General features: G+C 37.7%; 1 protein-coding gene across 2 annotated transcripts; it reads right to left on the reverse strand.

Moving 5' to 3' along the window:
* Positions 1 to 916: 916 nt before the first annotated feature.
* sypl2a (synaptophysin-like 2a) lies at positions 917 to 20923 on the reverse strand. 2 transcript variants are annotated; one of them, XM_077573854.1, is made up of 7 exons: positions 20847 to 20923; positions 20687 to 20753; positions 20404 to 20478; positions 9029 to 9150; positions 5400 to 5598; positions 3954 to 4124; positions 917 to 3218 (listed from the first exon to the last, which is right to left on the reverse strand). In XM_077573854.1, exons 2-7 carry the CDS (start codon positions 20699 to 20701, stop codon positions 3093 to 3095), a joined length of 708 nt encoding a protein of 235 aa, XP_077429980.1. In that variant the 5' UTR covers positions 20702 to 20753; positions 20847 to 20923; the 3' UTR covers positions 917 to 3092. The 2 variants fall into 2 exon arrangements, with proteins under 2 accessions (XP_077429980.1, XP_077429981.1); XM_077573855.1 differs by lacking the exon at positions 20847 to 20923 and having other exon boundaries at positions 20687 to 20839.
* Positions 20924 to 21128: the final 205 nt, after the last annotated feature.

Below are 21128 nucleotides of genomic sequence, written 5' to 3' on the forward strand. Positions count from 1 at the left end.
AACTTCATGACATGACTAAGAAAGTTACTGTAATGTTTCCTTCCTGTCCCAAATTAAGGGTGCCGTGTTCACCTGACTCTGGAGCCCAAGTAAGATTTGCCATTTCCAAAGTAGGCCTACCCAATAATGAATTTAACACCAAATAAATAGCATCTTCTGGTGACAAATGGAGGCAACCCTCATGGTACTAGAGAGCCGTAGTCCTGCATGTTTTAGATGTTTCCCTTCTCCAAACACAGGTGAGGGTCGTTAACAGGCTTTTCCAGAGCTTGCTGATGAGCTGATCATTTGAATCACCTGTGTTGGAGGAGGGAGACATCTAGAACACGCAGGCCTACTGCTCTCTGGGATCAGGGTTGCCTATACGTACTAGTACTACTTTTACTTCCCTTGTTTTTCAATGTTTGCGTCATCAGTAGGTTATCTAACAAAATAACATATATACTGTATTTATTTACAAGATACAGCTAAGGTTTATTGCCATAACTGCTCTTAATGTAACAATTATATTTGAAGGCAAAATCCATATACAGTATTATGACTTTTTAAATGTAGTTAAAAAATAATAATTTGATTGACGGGTCTTTCTTGATAAAGATGTCGAATTGTAGTAATTTACTGCAGTCTTAAACTGGAAAAAACAGTTTTCGTGGCTGAATGTTACGCTTGATTAATACCCGGAGTCATCAAGAAATCACAGTGAGTCAGCTGAAATTCCGGTATACAATGGCAAATTGATAATAAAATACTCCATTCCAGTTAAAAATGGTTAAAAGGTCGCGATGTTGAAAGAGTCAGCACAAACTCACTTCATGATGCTGAATGGTCTCCGAGATAAAAAAGAATAGGTATTCTAAACAATGGTATAAAAATAAATACATTTGAAATACTGAATGAAAAAATTGATGGATCCAAATTGTAAGCACAGTTGTTTTTAATATTCTGCAAAGCATGGAAACAATGATTTTTACGTCTCTTATTAAACAGACATGCATAGATACACAATTTTCATTAGGATTATACTTCACAGCAACATTGGGCTTTCAAGGACTTGTAGTTTGTTGACACGTTTTTGTTTGAGTGTTTCTAATATAAACAAGGCCGTTTGTTTGGCGTTTTGTTATGTGATATCTGTGTAATAATGTAGTAAACATCTTCCTTCACTGGGCCAACTATTGTGTGTTCTTGATCAGAAGTCACAGGCTACTGCACGTGAACACAACTTGGCCCTTCTTAATCCCTTTAAGTGGCTAAACCAGGCATCTTGTCTGAACCTTGCTTAAACATGGGCACAATGCATTACCACAGTTACTTCAATCTCAATTCAGGGGGGGAACTAGCATAGTGAATAATATATTGTCAAGTATAGTCAAAAAAATAAAATAAAAAAAAATCCAACACATCAAAACACACCTAACAAAAAAAATGCAATGAGATAATGCAAATATATTAATATCAAATGACTTCTTTTTTTTTTTTTTTTACTAATTAGATTATTGCATTGATATTTAATAATTTCCAATCAAGACAGTTAAACAATAATTTGTAGATCACTCTGCATGTAAAACAAATAGGAAATTACCCAATATATGAAAACTATGTAAGACAGACCCAAACATGAATTTATTTGATAAACCTGTTATAAGGCACTCAGCGGTGGTTGTCTTGGCACGATTAACACACTAGATGGTAGAATATTTGCTTGAAGTCAATGTGGAAAACAGCAGGATCCCTTACGCTTAACATATTACGCCACATTTTACTCACTCAAACAATATTAAACACCGAATTACAGAAATAAAGATAAGCTGCACATGTACATATTTTTTCCAATGGGAAGATGGAAATGCAAACAGAAACCCATTTAAAACGATGCAGTGGCAAAAATAATGAATGGCTTGCATCCAAATAAGGTCACAATTAGAAGAAATCTTATGTTGTTGAACAGATTAAATGTAAAAATGTTAAACTTAAATGCATGTTAGAAATGATTCCACTGCGGTCCTGTACAAAAGCTTTGTGGTGTAAACATGGAGTCAGCATCCTGATATAAGCTGAAAAATGGCCTTCCAAGTGATGGCTTAAAAAAAAAATATCTTATATTGTTTTATAGACTCTCTCACTTGAAGGCCAACAGTAGATTGTGGTAAAATGGTTAACAGTGACAATGACAAAAACGACAAACAAAACAAAAAATAACAGCAACTAAAAATGGGTTAAAATGAGGAAACAGTAGCACCTGTGGCTCTCAGTAATTCATACTTGTCTTTCAATTTGCTAAAGGGCAGCATGGCTGTCGCTATCTAACAATAAGCTGCTCCGAAAGCCTTGAAGGCAGTTCAGAAAAATGCAAGGAAGCATTCTGTCAGTAGTTTTAAAATACAGCCACGGCCTGGTACTGTTCCTTGGTGAAGAACGAAAAAGAGACATCTCAATACATCTTAACCCATAGGATAGTGTATTACTACTGTTTTGGCAGTAAGCTTTGGAGTCTGCATAGTTTTTATGCAAATTACACATAGTAGGTTACATTGACAAAGTTGTTCCTTAAACATAGCATTAGGTTTTATTAAGGGCTGTCTATTGCCCAGATGTCTTTAGAGAAGAAAATATGAAATAGTTGTAGTTTTAGATACATTCAGGTATCATAATGTGATTATTACAATATTTTTTTGTTGGGGGTGCGGCTTTTATTCTGGTTAATTTATTTGCTACCCCCCATATTTCTTCTATTTTTTTGAATGTTACATATTCCTGAACACGATCCAGGCTGCATGTTTTCTTGTGTAAATGGGTGTATAATTTTTTTTGAATAAATTTCATACCACTAATTAATAGTTGCCAACTAAACACCCTTAGATTTAAATGTTTGCATATTTTTTTCATTAAGAGAAAATATCAAGGGAAGGCAATCCTTGAAGCAAGTGGGCCTGCTGTTTTATCAGATTTAAATCCTACATGTTTTAGAATATAGCTGCAGTGAAAAAAATAACCGTTTTTAATTCAAGGGTGAACTATATGAAAATGAAAATTCCTAATTTAAATTGAGGGGATTGCCTTCTTTTCATAGAACCAGTGAGCAAGCCTCTGACTTAAGGCCCGGGGGCCCCTCCTTCCTCCATGGTGGCAGGTGCGTTGGGGTCCTTGTGGAACGAAGTCTCCTTGTATATGAACCAGCAGTTACCTGCCCAAAGGATCAGATTCAAAAAGCCAAAAATCTGAGGAAAGACAGGAGAATAGATAGGAAATCAGACAGAGTGATACATTTTCTGTGATTTATATATTTCCTAACTCCTTTACGGTAATCATTCCATGTGTAGCATTCATGCATTTCTGGAGCATGATAAATTCAAAAAGGATGACGTGACATCAAAATATTTTGCAGTGATAAGAAAGTATGTGCTGTGTCAAACCAAATTCACAAGGTTGATGCATTGGGAAATGGTGATAAAGAGAATATAAGTCTACATTTTTCTTGTGCTTAGGAGGTATGCACACAATTAATAGCAGATTTAGTAATAGAGCTATGATGCATTTTTGTTTTATTCTGTATATTGTGGTTTTCTGCTTTCAAGACGCTGAAGTTGTTTCAACAAAATCAACCCATTCACACAATGATGACTGTCTTTAAACTCTAAGCAACTTTAAACCGCTACACTATACACGAAATGATGCAACTCTGAATGGAAAAATAATATTGTGGTACATATATTAATACAACAGTTTAACCACTAGATGGCACTATATACAACATAAAACAAATACAGTACTTGTTCCAAAGGGTATCCAAAAGAATCAGTGTCTGCTCTCACTTTTCTACACCTCTTGGTCGAAATGTGGTTTAAGACAACTCTAACATTATATGCCTGTTAAATTTCCTTAATAAAAAAGTGGGATTTTTTTTTTCTCAAAATTTAGGAATGACAAACCTCTTAGAGCCCATCTTGACTTACCACTGAGGCATTTAGGCGTCCCATGGAGGGAAATTCTCCTGCATGGCAATACGTACAATTCTCCACCAAGTGATCTGGGTTTGTGGCCCATTTAACATCAGTCAGACCTTTGCCCCAGGCTGAAGAGGACACGAGCCACAGAAAGGCGAAGGCAGCGGTCACCACCAGATCCTTGTAAAAAGCAAACACAAGCATGAATTGCATGCTTATCTCACTGCATAAAATCTACATGCCGTTCTCTTTTCTCCATAAGGTAAGGAATTTCATCCGTTAAAACAGATGGTACGTTTGTATTTAACAGGAAATAAAAAAAAAAAAAAGTCCACTGTGGTTGCCATATGAGCAATGTTGACAAATGGATTGTAAAATTCCCAACAGTATCTGAATAATGCTGTAAAATAAAAACAAAGTCAACACATCACACACTAAAAACAAAACTAAACCTAAGAATATAAACGCAAGATATATTGAATAAATAATCAAATAGAATGGATAAATGATAAATACAAAAATTAATTGCCTGAGATGTGACAAATACTGTCAGTTTAGATTGTTAATTGTTTCTATTATCATTAAGACTGTTTTTGTTATGTATTGTGATTGTGAACAGCAAAAAAAGAAACCAAACCGAAGTGAATTGCGCATTTCGTTAGAGCTGCAGTCTATTTGGTCGTGTTTGGTCTATATCTATTTGATTATTTCTTCAATCTTAAAGTATCCTGCGTTTATATTCTAAGGTTTCTTCACGTTTTTACAATTTTAGTCCATACAGTTTGTAATTTCAATGACATCTTTAATAAAAAAAAATTCCAATGTTTTACCGTAATTTTTTCCCCATATAACTTTATTCAACAATTGTAAACGGACAATTTCCAGCCAATCCTGTAGCGTGATGTCATTTGTAGGCGACCCCGATACAATTTAGCAGCCCGATCACATCTGGTACCGACAACAACAGAATCACATACGCAAGCAGCACACAGCGATGGTGTGAGTTATATTGGGCAAGCATGCGTCACATTTTGATGACGTATGTACCTTGCGACCATTCGTCGCCGTTGGGGTTGCCAGATAATGGCATTTCCCGCCTAATCAAGGCTTGTTTGCGGTGTCTTTACTCTGGTTTTCTAACAAGAGAAAGCCTTGCAACCTGGATAAAAAATGAACTGCATATAAAGCCGTTCATTTGCCCCAGAATGAGATCGTTCACAGAAACGTTCACAAAGCAAAAATGCACTACATTCAGTTCACGTTAGCCCAAAATATGAACTTATGTTCATTGAACTCATTCAGATACAACACTGCCTTGAGCGGCTCCTTTGCTTTATTTAGCATGTGTGCTGCAATTTGCTAAATCTAAGTTCTTTCATATGGGATCAACTCAGATTTTTATTTTTTTAATCTTCTCTCTGAAATCATGGATATAAATATGGGAAAAGTACTCACTATGAAGGGGCCACGGGTGGTCTGGCGATAAACATGCTGGTAACCCAAGTAGAGAATCAGTGTAGCCGTGCAGTAGAGAAAACCAAACACACCCACACACACAAAGAATTCTGCAGAGGAGGAAAAGTCTCCCTGGAGGAAGGTGCGATTTGCTGCACTGACATCACATGAAGGCATCTCATAAGGGTATGCTGACATCCTACAGGGAGTAGTAGAAAATAAAACAATATTTTACAGTCAGCCCAGTGACTCTTGATTGAGCATGATTCATGCTAATACTCTTCAAACAACATCCTCACCTGGCTTACTTCTTAGTCCAGGAGAGCAAGAACAAAGTATAGAAATATAAATTAAAATATATTTTAAGATGCAGGTTTACACAAAATCACTCGATTGAGTGCGATATTGATTTGCAACAAAATGGGAGGCACTTTCTTTAAAGCTGCCCAATGCAGACAATTGAATTTCGAACCGCTGCTGCCACGTGACAGTTTTCACGTAAACAATGTGCACATGAGACATGACGTCACATAAATAGACAGAGGGTGGGAAATTCAAACCCGAATCCAGTCTGAAAACTACTTCCATTGAGAACAGCTAAGGTTTTAATCTGTTAATTACAAGATGTTTGAGTCATAAAGTGGTGGTGGAGTCTATTTATCATTGGCAGTCATTTAGGTCATCATCATCAGGGAACTTGTGGAGTCAGTTGGTTGCACTGAGAGAAAAGGAGGTGAATAATTTTACACACCCTACTTTCCACTTATTGGTAAAATAAATAAAAAAATAAAAATAAATAAAATATCATATACATTTCGTTTCACTTCACAATTGTATCACAAAAATCAGATTTTATATCTTTATGTTGGAAGCCTGAAATGTGGCAAAACGTAAAGTTCGAGGGGGGCATACCTTTGCAAGACACTAGTGCATATACGTATATATTTCATTCAAAAAGATCTCTCTTCTATCTGTGCTGAGAAGTATGAATGTGACATTTTCATCTGGTGAGTGAGTGATCTGATTTGATGTAAATAATATGTACATTCTTAGGGAAAGCACCATTTATTTGGTATTGAGTTTAGCCAACGTTATTGAGTGTAGTGGCGCTTACGTGCTTTTGGCCTGCTTAGGCCTAATTGAGGACACCGCTGTATTGAATCTATTTCCTATGGCGTGAATTGCACCCTGTGGAACCCTGAAACCCAAACTTGAGGAAAAAGGGGTACAGTGGTGGTGACGAGCCAACCCAAATTTAAACTTGAGTGCTTTGTGCCGTTCTGACAATATGGCAGGGTCGATTCAATTGTTTTTTTCCTTTATGCCGATATCTATTGAGGGTACATAATTGTGTATTGTAGAGTAGAATGCATGGACTCTCAAAACCAGATTATTAGTCCACACCAAGAACAATTCATTGTCTAGATTGCAATAGTTAATTGTTTTTGACTATTTTGTTAATTTCAAGGGAGTTAAATATTAAGATAAGGTTTTAGTGAATGTACTTGGCGAAAATAAAGTGAATGGTGAATAGACAGAGGGAAAGAAAGTAGTTGAACATAGAATTGATCAAGTTCAATCAAGTACTCCTTAGTTACATTGTAATAAACAAAATAATTTCACACCAGTGTTGAAAAAAGAAAAGATAATCGCAAATCCATTCATTTGAAGGTAATAAGTAGAATAAGAAAATTTTGATTCATTCATTTGTTAAATATAATTTTTATTTATATAAACAAAAGTGTTTTTATGTTTATTTATTTATGCTGCTCTCTCTCAGTATTAAAATCATTGGCTTCCGTAAACCAAACTTTCTCTTGTCCAAGGGGGGAACTGTTGGTCTATACGAGGGATACTTATAGTAATTAATAGCTATGATAGGGGCGTAATCCTTGTTACGCCAATGCTATCATTAAGAATTTCAATTCCGAGTTTCCAAGCATTTGGCACACGTTGGTTTTAATAGAGGTTTTAAAGTATTTTTAATAGTTATTTTGTATTGATGTTATATAGCTCACTTCTTTAATTCCCAACTTTGTTTGATGTGCTAAAAAAACAATCTAACTAACCAAAAAAGATATAAGCTGAAGCGCCAGGCTTGTTATGGCCTATCTTTATACAGTCCTATGAGTCACATAAAATTACAACACATAACTACTACACTTGCATCATAATTCCTAAATGTCACCATAAACATTACTTGTTTTATTTTTTACATTTTTCTTAAACCCCAAAAAGAGATGTAAACATCTTCAATGAATCAACGCATCATCAATTTTACACCCAAAACTGAAACACTGCTGTATTTATGTTGGTCCTTACTTACATGTTTCAAACATAAATAAACCCTTTAAATTACAGCATCTTTCTCTTCATTTAAAGAAATTGTGAATACAAACAGGTAGCCAATTTTCACTGCATGAAAAAGTAATTCCAGTGTTTCTTATTTAGGAATTTTCTACTCTTTATCGTATTGCATTTTATTTTCACCCCTATTATTCTTTATTTTTATTTTGTTTTGTCTTGTCTTATTGACTTTTAGCCTTTCTGAGTTTAAATATTCTAAAAGCCTTAAGTCCAGTGTCATGAGAGCTTCCACACTGATAAGTGTGATTGGGCCGCCCATGGGGATGTCATCCAGCAGACTCTATGAACCCGGGGAACTGGGGTGCGAGGCGCTTACTCCGTTATGCCCGAGTTGGGGTGGCTTCGGTGATGGCATCCTCTATGGTTGCGGACTGACTATAACACCTCTCGGTGTGGATTGCTACAACAGATTCCTTTCCTCATCTGGATCCTCAGTACCTTGCCATGGTCTAGACACTGTCAGTAAGTATTGTGTTTGTCTATGTACATGTGGGTGGGTGTGTTCATGTAGGTGTGTATGTGCTTATATGCTTGTGTGTGTCCCCCCCTTCCTCTCTCTAGTGACTGTTTTTATCTATGTACAGCACTTTGTGTTGCATTTTTAACTCATTTGCTCCCGAAACGTATAAATAAGTTTTATTTTACATATTTTAAGTGTCCCAAAGACATATCTATATTTTTTTAAATATATTTTTTTCAATGTGAGAGCATACAGAAGGCTTTGATGCAGCCTCTGAACTGCAGAGAACGGGTGAAGCAATCGTAGTAATTACAGAAACGGCCAGCAGGTGGCAGCAGAGTAAAAGAGATTAACCAGGGCCATGTTGCAAACAAGCTCATTTACCCACAGTTCTAAACAGATTTGTGAATAATGATGAAACTTAGCTATATTCTAATGCTAATTGCTGCAAAACGGAAACAGACAGAAATATATTTTTTTCCTAATGAAAGAAGAGACTCTAATCTTTCTTTTGGTAGGTTCCATGTTTTTATAGCAACAGAACACAATATTTTGTTGGCCTTGCAAAATCTGTCAAAATACAGTAAAACAGCAAGGAGCGAAGGGGCTTGCTTCAGTGAAAATGGCTGGGAGGGAATGAGTTTTAATGTATGAAAAGTGCTATAATACATAACATTTGATTTGATAATGAAGGTATAATAAAGTATGTGTTTATGCTGATTCTAAATTCACCCTAATAACATATACATACAGTATATATACAAAAACATGCAGTAAGTCCTTAAATAAAAAAGTTTTCTACCTGAATGGGTACCCAAACACAGGCTTTACATCGTGTGTGTTCTCTTCTCCAGGACATTTGACTGTGAAGTGAGATGTCCCAGAGTAACCTCCAGTGGTGGCAAAGGCAAAAATGGTAAATACCTGAAGGGGAAATAGGAAAAGAAGAAATTGAAATTGTCAGACAGTCATTTTCATAGACAGCTGAATTAAGCAAATATTACTAATCTTGCAAGTTTAACTTTTCAACTTGGTTGGCCAAGCTAAATAGGGTCTTTCTTTGACAAGATGGCACAGGTAGCTGTGGCAATTGATTAAATGTTCAAATGTGTTACTGCCACTTCTTTCCTGGGACTGCGCAAGAGATACTCTGATTAATAAGATGCTACAAGAAAGGCGAATCCACTGTGTATTTTTACTCAAAAGACATCAAATGCCTCTCAAGTTGTGTTGGGAATGACAGCAAACGGTGTTGCAATCATGCTATCCAATGAACATGCTTCAAATTATCCCCACCTATATTGTGACACCATAGCAAGTGTGTGTGACTGCCACTGACTAGAGTGACGGTCACTTTAACCAGACTCTCAAAATCATTACCTTTTACATCACGATGACTAAGGAACATGGCTGGGGGGTCATTGTTTGTTGTGCGGTCAGTCCACAGTCTTGGTTTCATTAAGCGAAATGCATCAAGTCAAAAACTTGTACACAATCTTGTTAACACATTCATGGTGCAAGCAGGAACAAACTCAAAGTAAAAAGCGGTGATTACAAGTGTTAAGGATTAAAAGATTTTTTCTGTAATTTTCCTTTTCATGCAAATTGATGTTGGTGACAATCGCTGTGATTGTCTGTATAGACAGGAAATGCAAATCGGTTGTTACTTTAGTTTCCCCTCCAGTAACCGGTACATGTACATCTTGTTTTCCGATTTCATTAAAAAATATCAAAACACAAATCAAAGTTCAGATAATTGTTATTACTATTACAACATGGTGTGCTGGGAGTAGTTAGATAAGAACTAATGGTAGATATCCGGTGGGACGCATTTAGCATGACTTTAGAAGCATGTTATGTAATGCGCTGTTTCTAAAACTAGATGTCAGTAATGCCTAACGCATGGAGTTCCATGCGAGCCTGACATTAACGTAAGGTTTAAACCCCTCCGCCCCGTCAATGACGGATCTAGGGCGGACGAGGCTGAGGGAATGACGAATGACGGATTGACATTACAATGCCGTTCAGCTTGAAATATTGACGGATCGACGATGATGGAAGGGTGTCCTGACTGCTGACGATCGCCAAATCACGGACGCTCAAAATTCATTGACCCCGGCCACTTCTGCTCAAAACCACCATGCATTGCCTTGCATATGACAGTTGAAATGCATGTGGCGGTTAGCATAGCATCTCGCTTCGTTGCACACCGATCACGGCAGATAAAAGCGTTCGATCGCGGCAAGTGGTTTTAAATAAGGCGGGGGTCGCTGTCTTTGCCTGTAGTGGACATTGATTTGATGAGCTGTGTCGCATTCTCGGCCATTAGTCTTGTATTTGGATTTATTAATTTTATTAGCAGCTTTGCAGTTAGCCGATTATACTACAGTGGCCACTCAAGTTCAACCTTCGTGGCATTTTTCTTCGGCTGTCTTAATGAAGTCCAGTACCGTACGTCATTATATGGGTGCGACCATCACCCAGTGTGCCACCTATTGTTCAGACTGAGACACCACAGCTTGTCTGGAAACTCGTTAAATGGGAGATACTCCTGAATGTTATTTGAAGCACTGTAGGATACTGGAATTATTTGCACTTGTCTTGAAAAGAGTTTGTACAACCACATATCATGAATGGGACTTTGTATGGCCACTAGATTTTATTTAGGCATCCATCCATCCATCTTCTATCGCTTACCCGGATCAGGTCGCGGGGGCAGCAGCTTTAGCAGATGTATTTAGTACATATTAAGTTTGCTCAATCATTGACGTTGCATCATCACAGAAAGCAAGCGATGTTCAACACTCAAGATTGGTGAATAATTTGTAAATAAATAAATTACACACATATGCTGGAACCGACTGAAAGTACATATTTTTGATTTTTTTTTTTTAATTGGCCAAATTCTGATGTGAGGGGATCACCCCAAGGGCAGCGATATACAGGTCTAGTGCTGGTTCTTGTAGGGCAGTGATGCTCACTATTTTCCACACAAGAGCCACATTAGCAGAGGAAAGTCAAGCGTTCAGCCACTTTAGCGGCAATATAGAGATCAAATCACCGGACCCCTACAATAAACTGGAACACTGATGGGAGTACACCATATTTGACCGTTACCTCCTTTTTAAAAACAACATTAACTGAGATGAAAGGAGACTTATAATGTGTTCATTTGCATCTTAGTTGCATAATGCTTGTTATTTAATTATGTAGCAGAATATAATTTTTTTTATTGACTATGTTTTCATATGGTTTTATTCTAAGTTGCCACTAGGCATGTGCCGATATTACATTCTGACGGTATGATAACAGTGAGCATAAATATTGCTGTCACAGTATCACGGTATTAAAATTATAGCTTTAAAATGTATTTTTCAAAAATGCAGTACAGTATTTGGGTAAAAAATAATAAAAATCCCCCATTGACCATAATATATATTTTTTAAATATATATAAATACAGTATATACTATTTGGTACATTAACAAACATCTCCCATGTTAAGTTTAAATAAATAAATAAATGGTCACAACCTTCTTATGTTTAAATTCTTCTTAGCAAGTCAGTGTCCCATAAATGGTACCCTCTTTTTAAAACTCGGCACACTGGCACCTACACGTACACGGTTTTAGTTTTTTGTTTGTTTGTAGAAAAATATGTTTAAAAAGTTCTATAATAATATATACATTATTATCAAATTGTCTTTCAACTCTGTGGAAAACTTGACTATCCAGACATTTTCTATATTGCTTAGAAGTCTTGTTCAAGATCGAGGGGAACTGGAGCCTATTGGAACTGATTTCGTCCAGGAGGTGGACTCACCCTTCAATCACCTGGTACATAAAAAGACAGCAGTCAAATCTTAAAAGCCATGCTACCCAACAGGTACTGTAAGTCAGGAGAGAGAATCACAACAGTATCAGTGATTGATTTCATGATTGTTTATGGAATGGAAATGTACTTGAGTGACCTGGATGCTTTTATTTGTAAAAAACAAGGCACTATTTTTTTCATAGCGAAAGTATAAAAACACACGAGAGATTGTTGTGACATGTACTAAACATTGATCCTTAAATGTTTGAATGGCTTTATGTTACTATTTTTGTGTTTTACCTCTTTGCCATATAAGAATGCATGTCAGCAAAATGCCTTTAGTTAGGGAAAGGATACAGGCTATATCTTCAACTATGCTGACAGAGCACAGAGACCAGCAGGAAGAAAGGCGAGCAAGGGATTCATTTCCTCCAACCCTTGACATAGACTGACTTTGCAAAAAGCTTACCCACACCATAGCAGGTAGCCTACAACTTGACTTCTCAAAAAAAACATTCTCTTATGGTGTCTCAGTTAGTTATAATCAATAAATAGCTGTTGTTCCAGCTATCCATTTTTCTATACTGCTTATCCATTTCTGGGTCACAGGTGAGTTGGAGCATATCTCAAGTAAATTCAGGTGACAGGCGGACTACACCCTGGATTGTTTTGTCCGTCAGTCGCAGGGCACATAGAGATAAACAACCATTCACTCTCATATCCATGCCAACACTGAGTGGCAACTGCACCAAATTCAGATCACTGTAACCAACCCTATGTTGTATAAATTAATGATAGACAACCACATGTCAGAACATCTGCGATTGGCTGGCAACAAGTTCAAGGTGTTTTAGGCTGAAACTTAAAAGTACATGATGTCTCCTTTCTTGTGTTTTAACTCACTTTAAAATCAGCTACCAGCCTAGGTACTAAAATGAAACTCGATCATGAAGGTAAGTGTGTAACCGGCGGCGCCCACTCCGGGGATCAAAACCACATTGCGAGTAGTCTCTGCTGTATAAGCGTGATGCGCTCCGGTTGAACCGCCGCTCAGGACATTATTTAAAAGATTATTCACCCTGTTTACGACCCGCCCTACTCTGCCTACAATTGGCTCATCAGTCTTCATGCGTAAATGTAGCCAATCTAATCAACGACGGCATCGCCTAACAGCCAATTGAAGGCAGAGGAGGGTGGGTCATGCCTTCGCCATCCTCCCATATTAGTGAATGGTGGACATCAAGCAGGATTTACAAGTGGGTAGACGCAAAACTGACTGAAAAAGAAGAGTAGGTAGAGTAAGAGTAGTACGCCGTGTATACCCATGCATACCCTGGACTACACCACTGGGTGTAATACTAAAAACCAACAAGACTTTCTTCATCATGAACAGCAGGGGGCAACTCCACTGTTTTAAAAAATAAAACTGATCAGCAAGTGTCATTTGGTCATTTGTACACCACATACAGATTTGTAACGTATCTACATCCTTTTGAGACATTGCTTGCCTTTAAGAGGCAAGGCACAGATAAAGTCAAACAGCATTTGAGTTTCCGGATTAGAGTGGATTTTCAGGAATGGGTTTCAACTTTCTGGTATCTCTGGAACTGCAAATGATTTCTCATCTTTCATCTCAGCCTTGTTTGACCCACCCTAGCCAGACTAACAGAACCCCAAATAAACCTAGTAGCCAGGGCAGGGATTCCATAAGAGAGTCCAGTGTCTCACCCTGCCTTCCACAGTCAGACTCAAGCATTCCTCACAACCTTTTTTTACCCAGTATGTCATGATAGCAAAAATAGCCAGCCATACTCCCACCCTGCAAAATTCAAAATTGCACTTACTGGCTTTTGTCCATGTTAAAAGTATGAGGCATATAGGTCTGTCATTTAATGTCAATTAAGTAAAAGTACAGCTCAATGCCCGTCAGTCAGACGGAGGAAGTGGAACGAGAGATAGGGAGCAAAATTAACAAAACCAACAAAACAAGAATGTGAGGGTACAACATTTGATCTTAATCAGGCTGGTAGTGGCATTTACAAAGTTATTTAATACGAATGGTAAACAGCATACATATTATATTAGATTGTCACACGGTTACAGCACGGACACAAACAAAAAGACACAATTAAAAAAAGTAAACAAAAACTGAGTATATGTCCATTAGTTAGGCCAGTTTTTACTTCAAGGAGAATGTTCTGTGATGGTCGGATAGCACTTTATGATTTGCCTTCTGGGCGGCTGCAGTTCTGACATTTAGAGGTTAAAAAAAGGCACCCAATGAATTTGTTTGCACATCAGCGTAGATACGTCAGCAGACGGCACACAGCAAAAGAAGGGCATGCTCAGTTACTGTTTATTTGTAGCTTGTTTTCTATACAAATATTTTATGTAATTATGACTTTACAAATGTGTTAGTAATAAACTACGACGCGTTTCGACATTTGCATACAAACTCAGGTTACATCGCCGCCCTAGGAACGTAACTTCATTGTAAACTGAGGACCCCCCATATACAGAAAGCATCCCAGTCTGTAGCCAAAACAGTAAAAGCCTTGTTATCTTTGGTCTGTAGCCTTTACAAGGAAAATGGCTAAGAGAGTATTATTGGCACATCTCAAACTACAAGTGATGGGTAGTGTTGTAGTCAGTCATCATCATGCTATGTGGTGCTATAATTGGGTACTTGGTCAAGTAATTGGGCTGAGCGGATAATGCATTTTAATACTATCCTTCAAGTTGTGATCACACAGACATTAAGAATAGCAAAAATGAATGGAAAAGAATAAAAGTCAATGCACAAAACCTCTTTTGTATAGAGCAGTTACTCTGAAATACAACAGTACCTGAAAAGTCAAACACCATTCGTTATCAATTTGTATGTACCACAGTCCAAACTGTCACCATCATAAACTGAACACAGGCCGTGCTTTTGAGTAACATTTTAACTTTCAGTCAAGTATCTGCAGAAATTAACCATTCCAATATACAATATGTTAGAAATAATACAACTTTCAACGTGGATGAATGAGGAGAGGTAATGCACAATGCGTCAAAGATCATTCATCCATTCTTTAACATTAAAAGTCAAACATGCTTAAAATCATATTCAATCATAACACACATACATTGACATTTGTGGGGTCTCTAATGTAATCTAGCCACAACCACAACAGATATTATCGGCGGATTTCTTTATTATCTGGTTTATCTGTATGACGGTAAATAATTGCCAATCATTTTCGGCCAACGATACTATCGTGCATACCTACTAGAAACATTTTTAGTTCTTTTTTTGTCTTTTTTTTTTTTAATGTGCAAAAGCATTTTATAAAATAAATGAAGACCACGTTCTATTTATTTTATTTTTTGCTGATCCAAAAAACATCCGATCCATGACTGAAATCCGTGATCTGATCCGAATCATTCTTGGAAATCAAAAACAAAAAGTTTCACAATAACCCAATGTTTCATATCATTATTGAATAAAAAAGCTAAAAAAAAAATTTTTTTTAAAAAAACTACAACACGAGTAACATATAGGGGCGCAACTGATCACAAAACTCACAACTAGGAACATATCATAGTTTTGAGTCATGGATCGGATCATTTTTTGGATCAGCCAGCAAAAAAAAACAAAAAAAAACATAAACACAACTTTAAGTGCAATTATGCCATTTACGGCACACCCTCTTCTTTAAACATGGAGAGTTAATTACAACTACTAACATGCATTCACATCATTATTTAAAAAAAAAGAAGGAAAAAAGCAAAGCATACCTGAGCTTTTAATTTTACATGATCTGTTGTGACTGGGGTATTAATATTATGTCTACATCTCCTCTACTGAGTCATTGCTTGTCGCAATACTTGCACCAAATTTGTGCTTGTGAAACTGAGGCATGTCTGAAGCAGTGTTACTACAGGTGCAAATAAGATTTAATCATTTCAAATTTCACTTGATGATAAACAATACTGTATATAATAAATATTTGTTTTCTTTTATTTTTTTGTATAAACAACATTTATTCTTAAATTTAAATACAGCAAACTACATTTTATCATCTAGGTGAGATTATTCTGCTATTGGACGCAGTGAGGTCAGAACCACATTAGCACTTTTGCTTGCTAAAACAGGCCATTTGAGAAAGTCTTTTTCAAAAAATCTGGAGGAACTGCAACTGTGTCAAGCTTTTAGCATCAAAAGTTAAGTGTGCAGGTTCATTTTTGCCTATTTTGCCACTTGCCGCTTGAGGACAGCCCCCAATGCCGGAGACTTGTGACATCATACAATGACAGCGTAATTAACTAGCGGTTTATTAGTGTCCTTAATTAGAGATTGAATATGATTTTGGATAGGGATGTAACGATATCCAAATATCTCGATAAATAATTATCACAATATGAACCTCATGATATGGTAATGATGACGATACTGTGGGCAGGTTGGTTATATAAATAAAACTCATATTACAACATAAAAAGTCACAATATTGTAAAACTAATAATAATTTAAAAAACAGCATACTATTGTGTTTTTATACATAATAACAGCAGTAATGACAAAATAGGCTCAGCCAGTCATTTTATTGTTATGTAATCCCATTGGCTCTACGGCACAAAGTATCATGGTCTATGTAGTTCACAATGCTGTGCTCGGCTGAAGCGCGCGAAAAGTAAAGCTTTTTGACAACGATGTTGAAAAAATAATTGCTGGTATGACTGACTTGTGTGAGTGACAACCGCCGCAGTGGCCAAAACATGCCTAATTAATATTAAACCACACTAATAAACTCTTTTAATTGTCCCTAGGTGTGATTGTGAAAGGGAATGGTTGTTTGTCTATGTGTGTGCTATGATTGGCTGGCAACCAGTTCAGGTTGTACCTCACCTACTGCCCGAAAACAACTGGGACAGCCTCCAGCATACCAGCACCTGTGACCTTCATGAGGATGAGCGGTTCTGGTAATGAATGGATGGATAATAAATTAACTAAAAGAGGATGCTGCACAAATGTAATACAACCACAACTTTTTAAAAGCATCACAAAGCAAGTTTCAGTTTTCGATGATTACGGACGGCGGCACCATATGGACACAAAGAAGTAGTGTTTTGCCTTGAATGAAGACCACATTTCCCATAAGGACCAGCACATAGCGTCGTGAAACCCACATCTCCCGGTAGCCTGGAGTTGGATTGAAATAAATTTCTGTATGTAGTGGCTGTGTGAAGGATGTAAAGCGATGAGGTAATTTGTTAGCATAATCATTTTGACTTGAGCATGGAAAGCTATCTACTCGTCTAGCAGGAAACGAGAGGAGTCCTGCAAAGGCAACGTCGGTTGGAAATCCCCCCTTGTCTTTTACATAAGTAGCCACAGCTGCCCTGGGGCAGACTGAATGAAGCGTGGCTGCCAGTGTGCGCCTACGGCCCCTCCGACCACCACCAAACATTTGCACCACACGTACACCAGTGTGTCTTGCCCAAGGACACAATGACACATGACTTGGAGAGAGAGAGAGAGAGAGAGAGGGAATCGAACAGCGGACCTTCCGGTTACTGGAGTGGACGACTGGCTCTACCTCCTAAGCCACAGCCGCCACAAACATAAAAGTGTACCTGGGAATCGATGGCCTGGCAGCCCCACCTACTTTGTTGAAAGACAGAAAGTGGATCTGGAAAGGCTGCCATTGACCACAGGGCGGCGCGGCTCGAAACAACTGGGCAAATCAATTTTTTTTATTTGCTGTGACGTATTCTTTGTGAGCAACGTCACTCTTTTGCGCTGGAAGTCTATCATCACATGAATCATCAAGTTTTTTCGAAATGACGCAAGTCATTCACTACTCTCTCTCTTCGAGTAGCCATGTTGAATTTACTCCGTATCCGCCGATCGTTAATGTTTACTCACGATTGACTTATGAATATTATATTTCATATGTATATTCGTGCGTTTACTACTTTTCCACACATACGTCCTACTGTAATGACAAATCCAATACATTTTTTCACAGTCTCTTTGGTAAGGTTTGCCCCGCCTCAGAAATGTGCTTGATGCCGACATTAACCAGACTCATCACACAAACATACCAGATAAAAATGCATGAAACTCCTCTCGCCGTTAAAATTCAACAAGGAAACGGTGAGTAATTCTGCGAGAACATAATTAATTGCATTCGTCTTTTAGGTTTATTTGTTTCTCCCCGCCATCGGCGCTTATTGGTTTTGTCCTGCCTAAACAACGCCTGATTGGTCCGACCTAAAAAAGGTCAGCTGCAAACGTATGAGCGGGAGCGGTACAAGATGTATTCTCCGGAGTGTGTGAACTCACAAATACCGTGAGAATTCATCTTGCGGGGAAAGTTAGGAAGATGGACCTTTTGGTGTCTGTGCCAGGCAGAGAAGGGTGACGTGGCCATGCTCCTCGCATATGGTGAGCCGATTGCGGGGACCCGATGGCATCCCAGCCGCCATTCGGTGTCAACTCCAAGATGTCCACCGACAAATGGTAGGCTCCAACGCTCAACCAAAGCATGCTAGGAAGTACAATGCTTCACCCTCGCTACAACACTTCATAAACTATTAAGTTTGGCTATCTAGTGCGAGTGGGTGACATCAATATGTTTTAGTGTGCCTTGTAAAATTGCCATATCTTCCTCTCCCGCAGTCACAACTCGGGGTGAGCGATATAGCTTAAAACATTTAAATTACGATATTTCAAAGAGATTGGCTGGCAACCAGTTCAGGGTGTACCCCGCTTACTGCCCGAAGCCAGCTGGATGGATATTTCAAAGAAATTAGCGGCAATGATATTTTTGAGGATATCGGTAATAATTTCTTGACAATGTTTGTGATTGGTGCTTCAGAATAACAGCATTTTTATTACACACAATATTTATGCCACCTTTTTCCCCCCAATTGAAATATAAACAAAGTGCAAACATAGCACAGCGGTATATTCACAGCTTGAAATGGGAAAAAAAATTGGCCATGTAGTGTTTTTCCTGCGAGGTCTAACTGTAACATAATTGCTTTAAACCTTAATAAATAAATATAAAGAAAACACAAACCTTCAGAAGTCTGTGGCCCCATCACTGTTTGTGCTCTTGCAAATTGCATAAATCAAGAAAGTCAAATATTTTCTCCTGTGTGATATTAAGGTATCATGGTTTGCATATCGCAGACAAATAAGTTGTTGGAATTTCCCCCCCTGTGATTGTTTAGGGCAGTGGTTATTTTGCCGTGACATGCAACTCTCCTGCGAGTGTTTTTTTTTATTTTGCCGTGAATTTCTCTGTCTGGTCAACCAGAGAAGTGAGAAATTCTTGGCCCGCAATTGTATACCGTGATTGCTTGTAGACATTTACAAGCGGTTATGAATACTGTAACACAAAATGTGCCCGTTTAGGCCGCTGCGTGGTCGCAACGTGCACGCCGTCTTGTCAAGACAGACATGCCTCAAGCACTTAGCCCAAATGCCTCAAGCACTTAGCCTAAGCGGTTAGTATTCACAAAGTCATGTCACCTAGGTGGCGAGTTGCGGTCACGGCCTAATTGTCTAAAGTTACTGCAAATAATATTAATATATAATATAATTATGTAGGGTAAACATGAAATATATGGTATCTATTTGTGCTGGCTATTAAAAGATCTGCATCAGAAATATAATATACTTCCATTATTAGCAGTCCAATGGATAGGGCATTCCTCAAATGTTTTATTTTTATTTTATTTATTTTTTATTTACACAATCCTTTAAGATTACTCACTACAACCAAGCCTTATCGTTTTGTTAATACAGTATTCAGAGTTTGAGTTGTTGTCCTAGCTCCTGTAAATACATGCTGGTGTTCTTATTCTGTTACAATGCAATTATTCAAGTGTGCTGTCTTGGGGTAACACTGCTTTTAATGTTATAGGCATTGAGTATGACAGAAACCTTTAAGCAAAGTCTGTTTTAGCATTCAGATTCAATTAGCCATGGCGGTGTGAATTTTAACTCTCGACACTCAATTATAATAATAATAATAATAACACGTATTTTTATCCTAGATGATACAGTATTGGGGCACACTACCCTGTGGTCTACTTAAACAAAACAAAAACAATTGAATGAACAAAATAAGAATTTATCAGCGCTCTGATGAGATTATGAAGCACGTTTATCTGCTTTGCTGCAAATTTCAATGATAGATAGAGGTGTGTGCATTTAATTTTGGATAATACCAAGGTTGCACATAGTAAGTTTTGTTAACAGAGTCAATCAATGTTAAAGCCAGTCGAGACTTTTTCACATCAACGGTCAAAGTATTTTCAGTTTCAACATTTGCATGAAATTGTAAGCAGTTAGGCTACGTTTACGTACCCATTCTAGCACACGAATAAATCCAATTGGCTCCTTCAATGGTCCCAGGTCCAGAGAAAAGCCAGACACCGTAGTCTGTTGACATTTGACATATTAGCAAAATGACGAGCAAATAAACACAAATCGGGCGAAATAGCTCTTATACCGCATTGAAATAAAACCACTTACCTGCGTGTCACGTTGAAGCTAACTGGCCCTGCCCTTCTTAGCCAACATTTTCTAGCTACAACATGCTACCTTTTGACAGCTGACAAACTTGTAGTACCACAGCAAACTCACGTACCTGAATAGAGTCCATCGAAACTGGCAACAGATAGAAGGTTTGTAGGAGTGTCCTCTACTTGTCAGTTCTATAGAACAGAAAAAAAATAAAGTTACCGAGACTGAATTCAAACAATTGCATTCAACAAAGTCTATATGACACTGCAGCGAAAGAGACGTACGGTACGGGTGCCAGTTGATAGTAAACTGAAACAGTATTGACAGACGGAATCCACACTACTGGAACATCATACATTGCATCCGGTCAAGACCTTTCAGAATAAAATATACTTCGTGTATATATATATATATACACACACGCACACACACATACATACGTCCAATACTTATTGTGTCTCATACATAAAAGGCACTATATGATTGGCACTATGTGATTGTATTTATTTTGTAAATTTAATAATGCATTAAGAATAATAAAAATGTTGGCTCTCAGTAATACCTTT

The sequence above is a fragment of the Vanacampus margaritifer genome, chromosome 8 (assembly GCF_051991255.1).
Source record: "Vanacampus margaritifer isolate UIUO_Vmar chromosome 8, RoL_Vmar_1.0, whole genome shotgun sequence".
NCBI lineage: Eukaryota > Metazoa > Chordata > Actinopteri > Syngnathiformes > Syngnathidae > Vanacampus > Vanacampus margaritifer.

Excerpts from the sequence above, each read along its gene's own strand:
- sypl2a (XM_077573854.1), bottom strand. Across the intron at positions 5,599-9,028 it reads GTGTTTGGGTACCCATTCAG|GATGTCAGCATACCCTTATG; the intron begins GTAGAAAACTTT and ends TACTCCCTGTAG. Across the intron at positions 3,219-3,953 it reads GACGCCTAAATGCCTCAGTG|ATTTTTGGCTTTTTGAATCT; the intron begins GTAAGTCAAGAT and ends GTCTTTCCTCAG.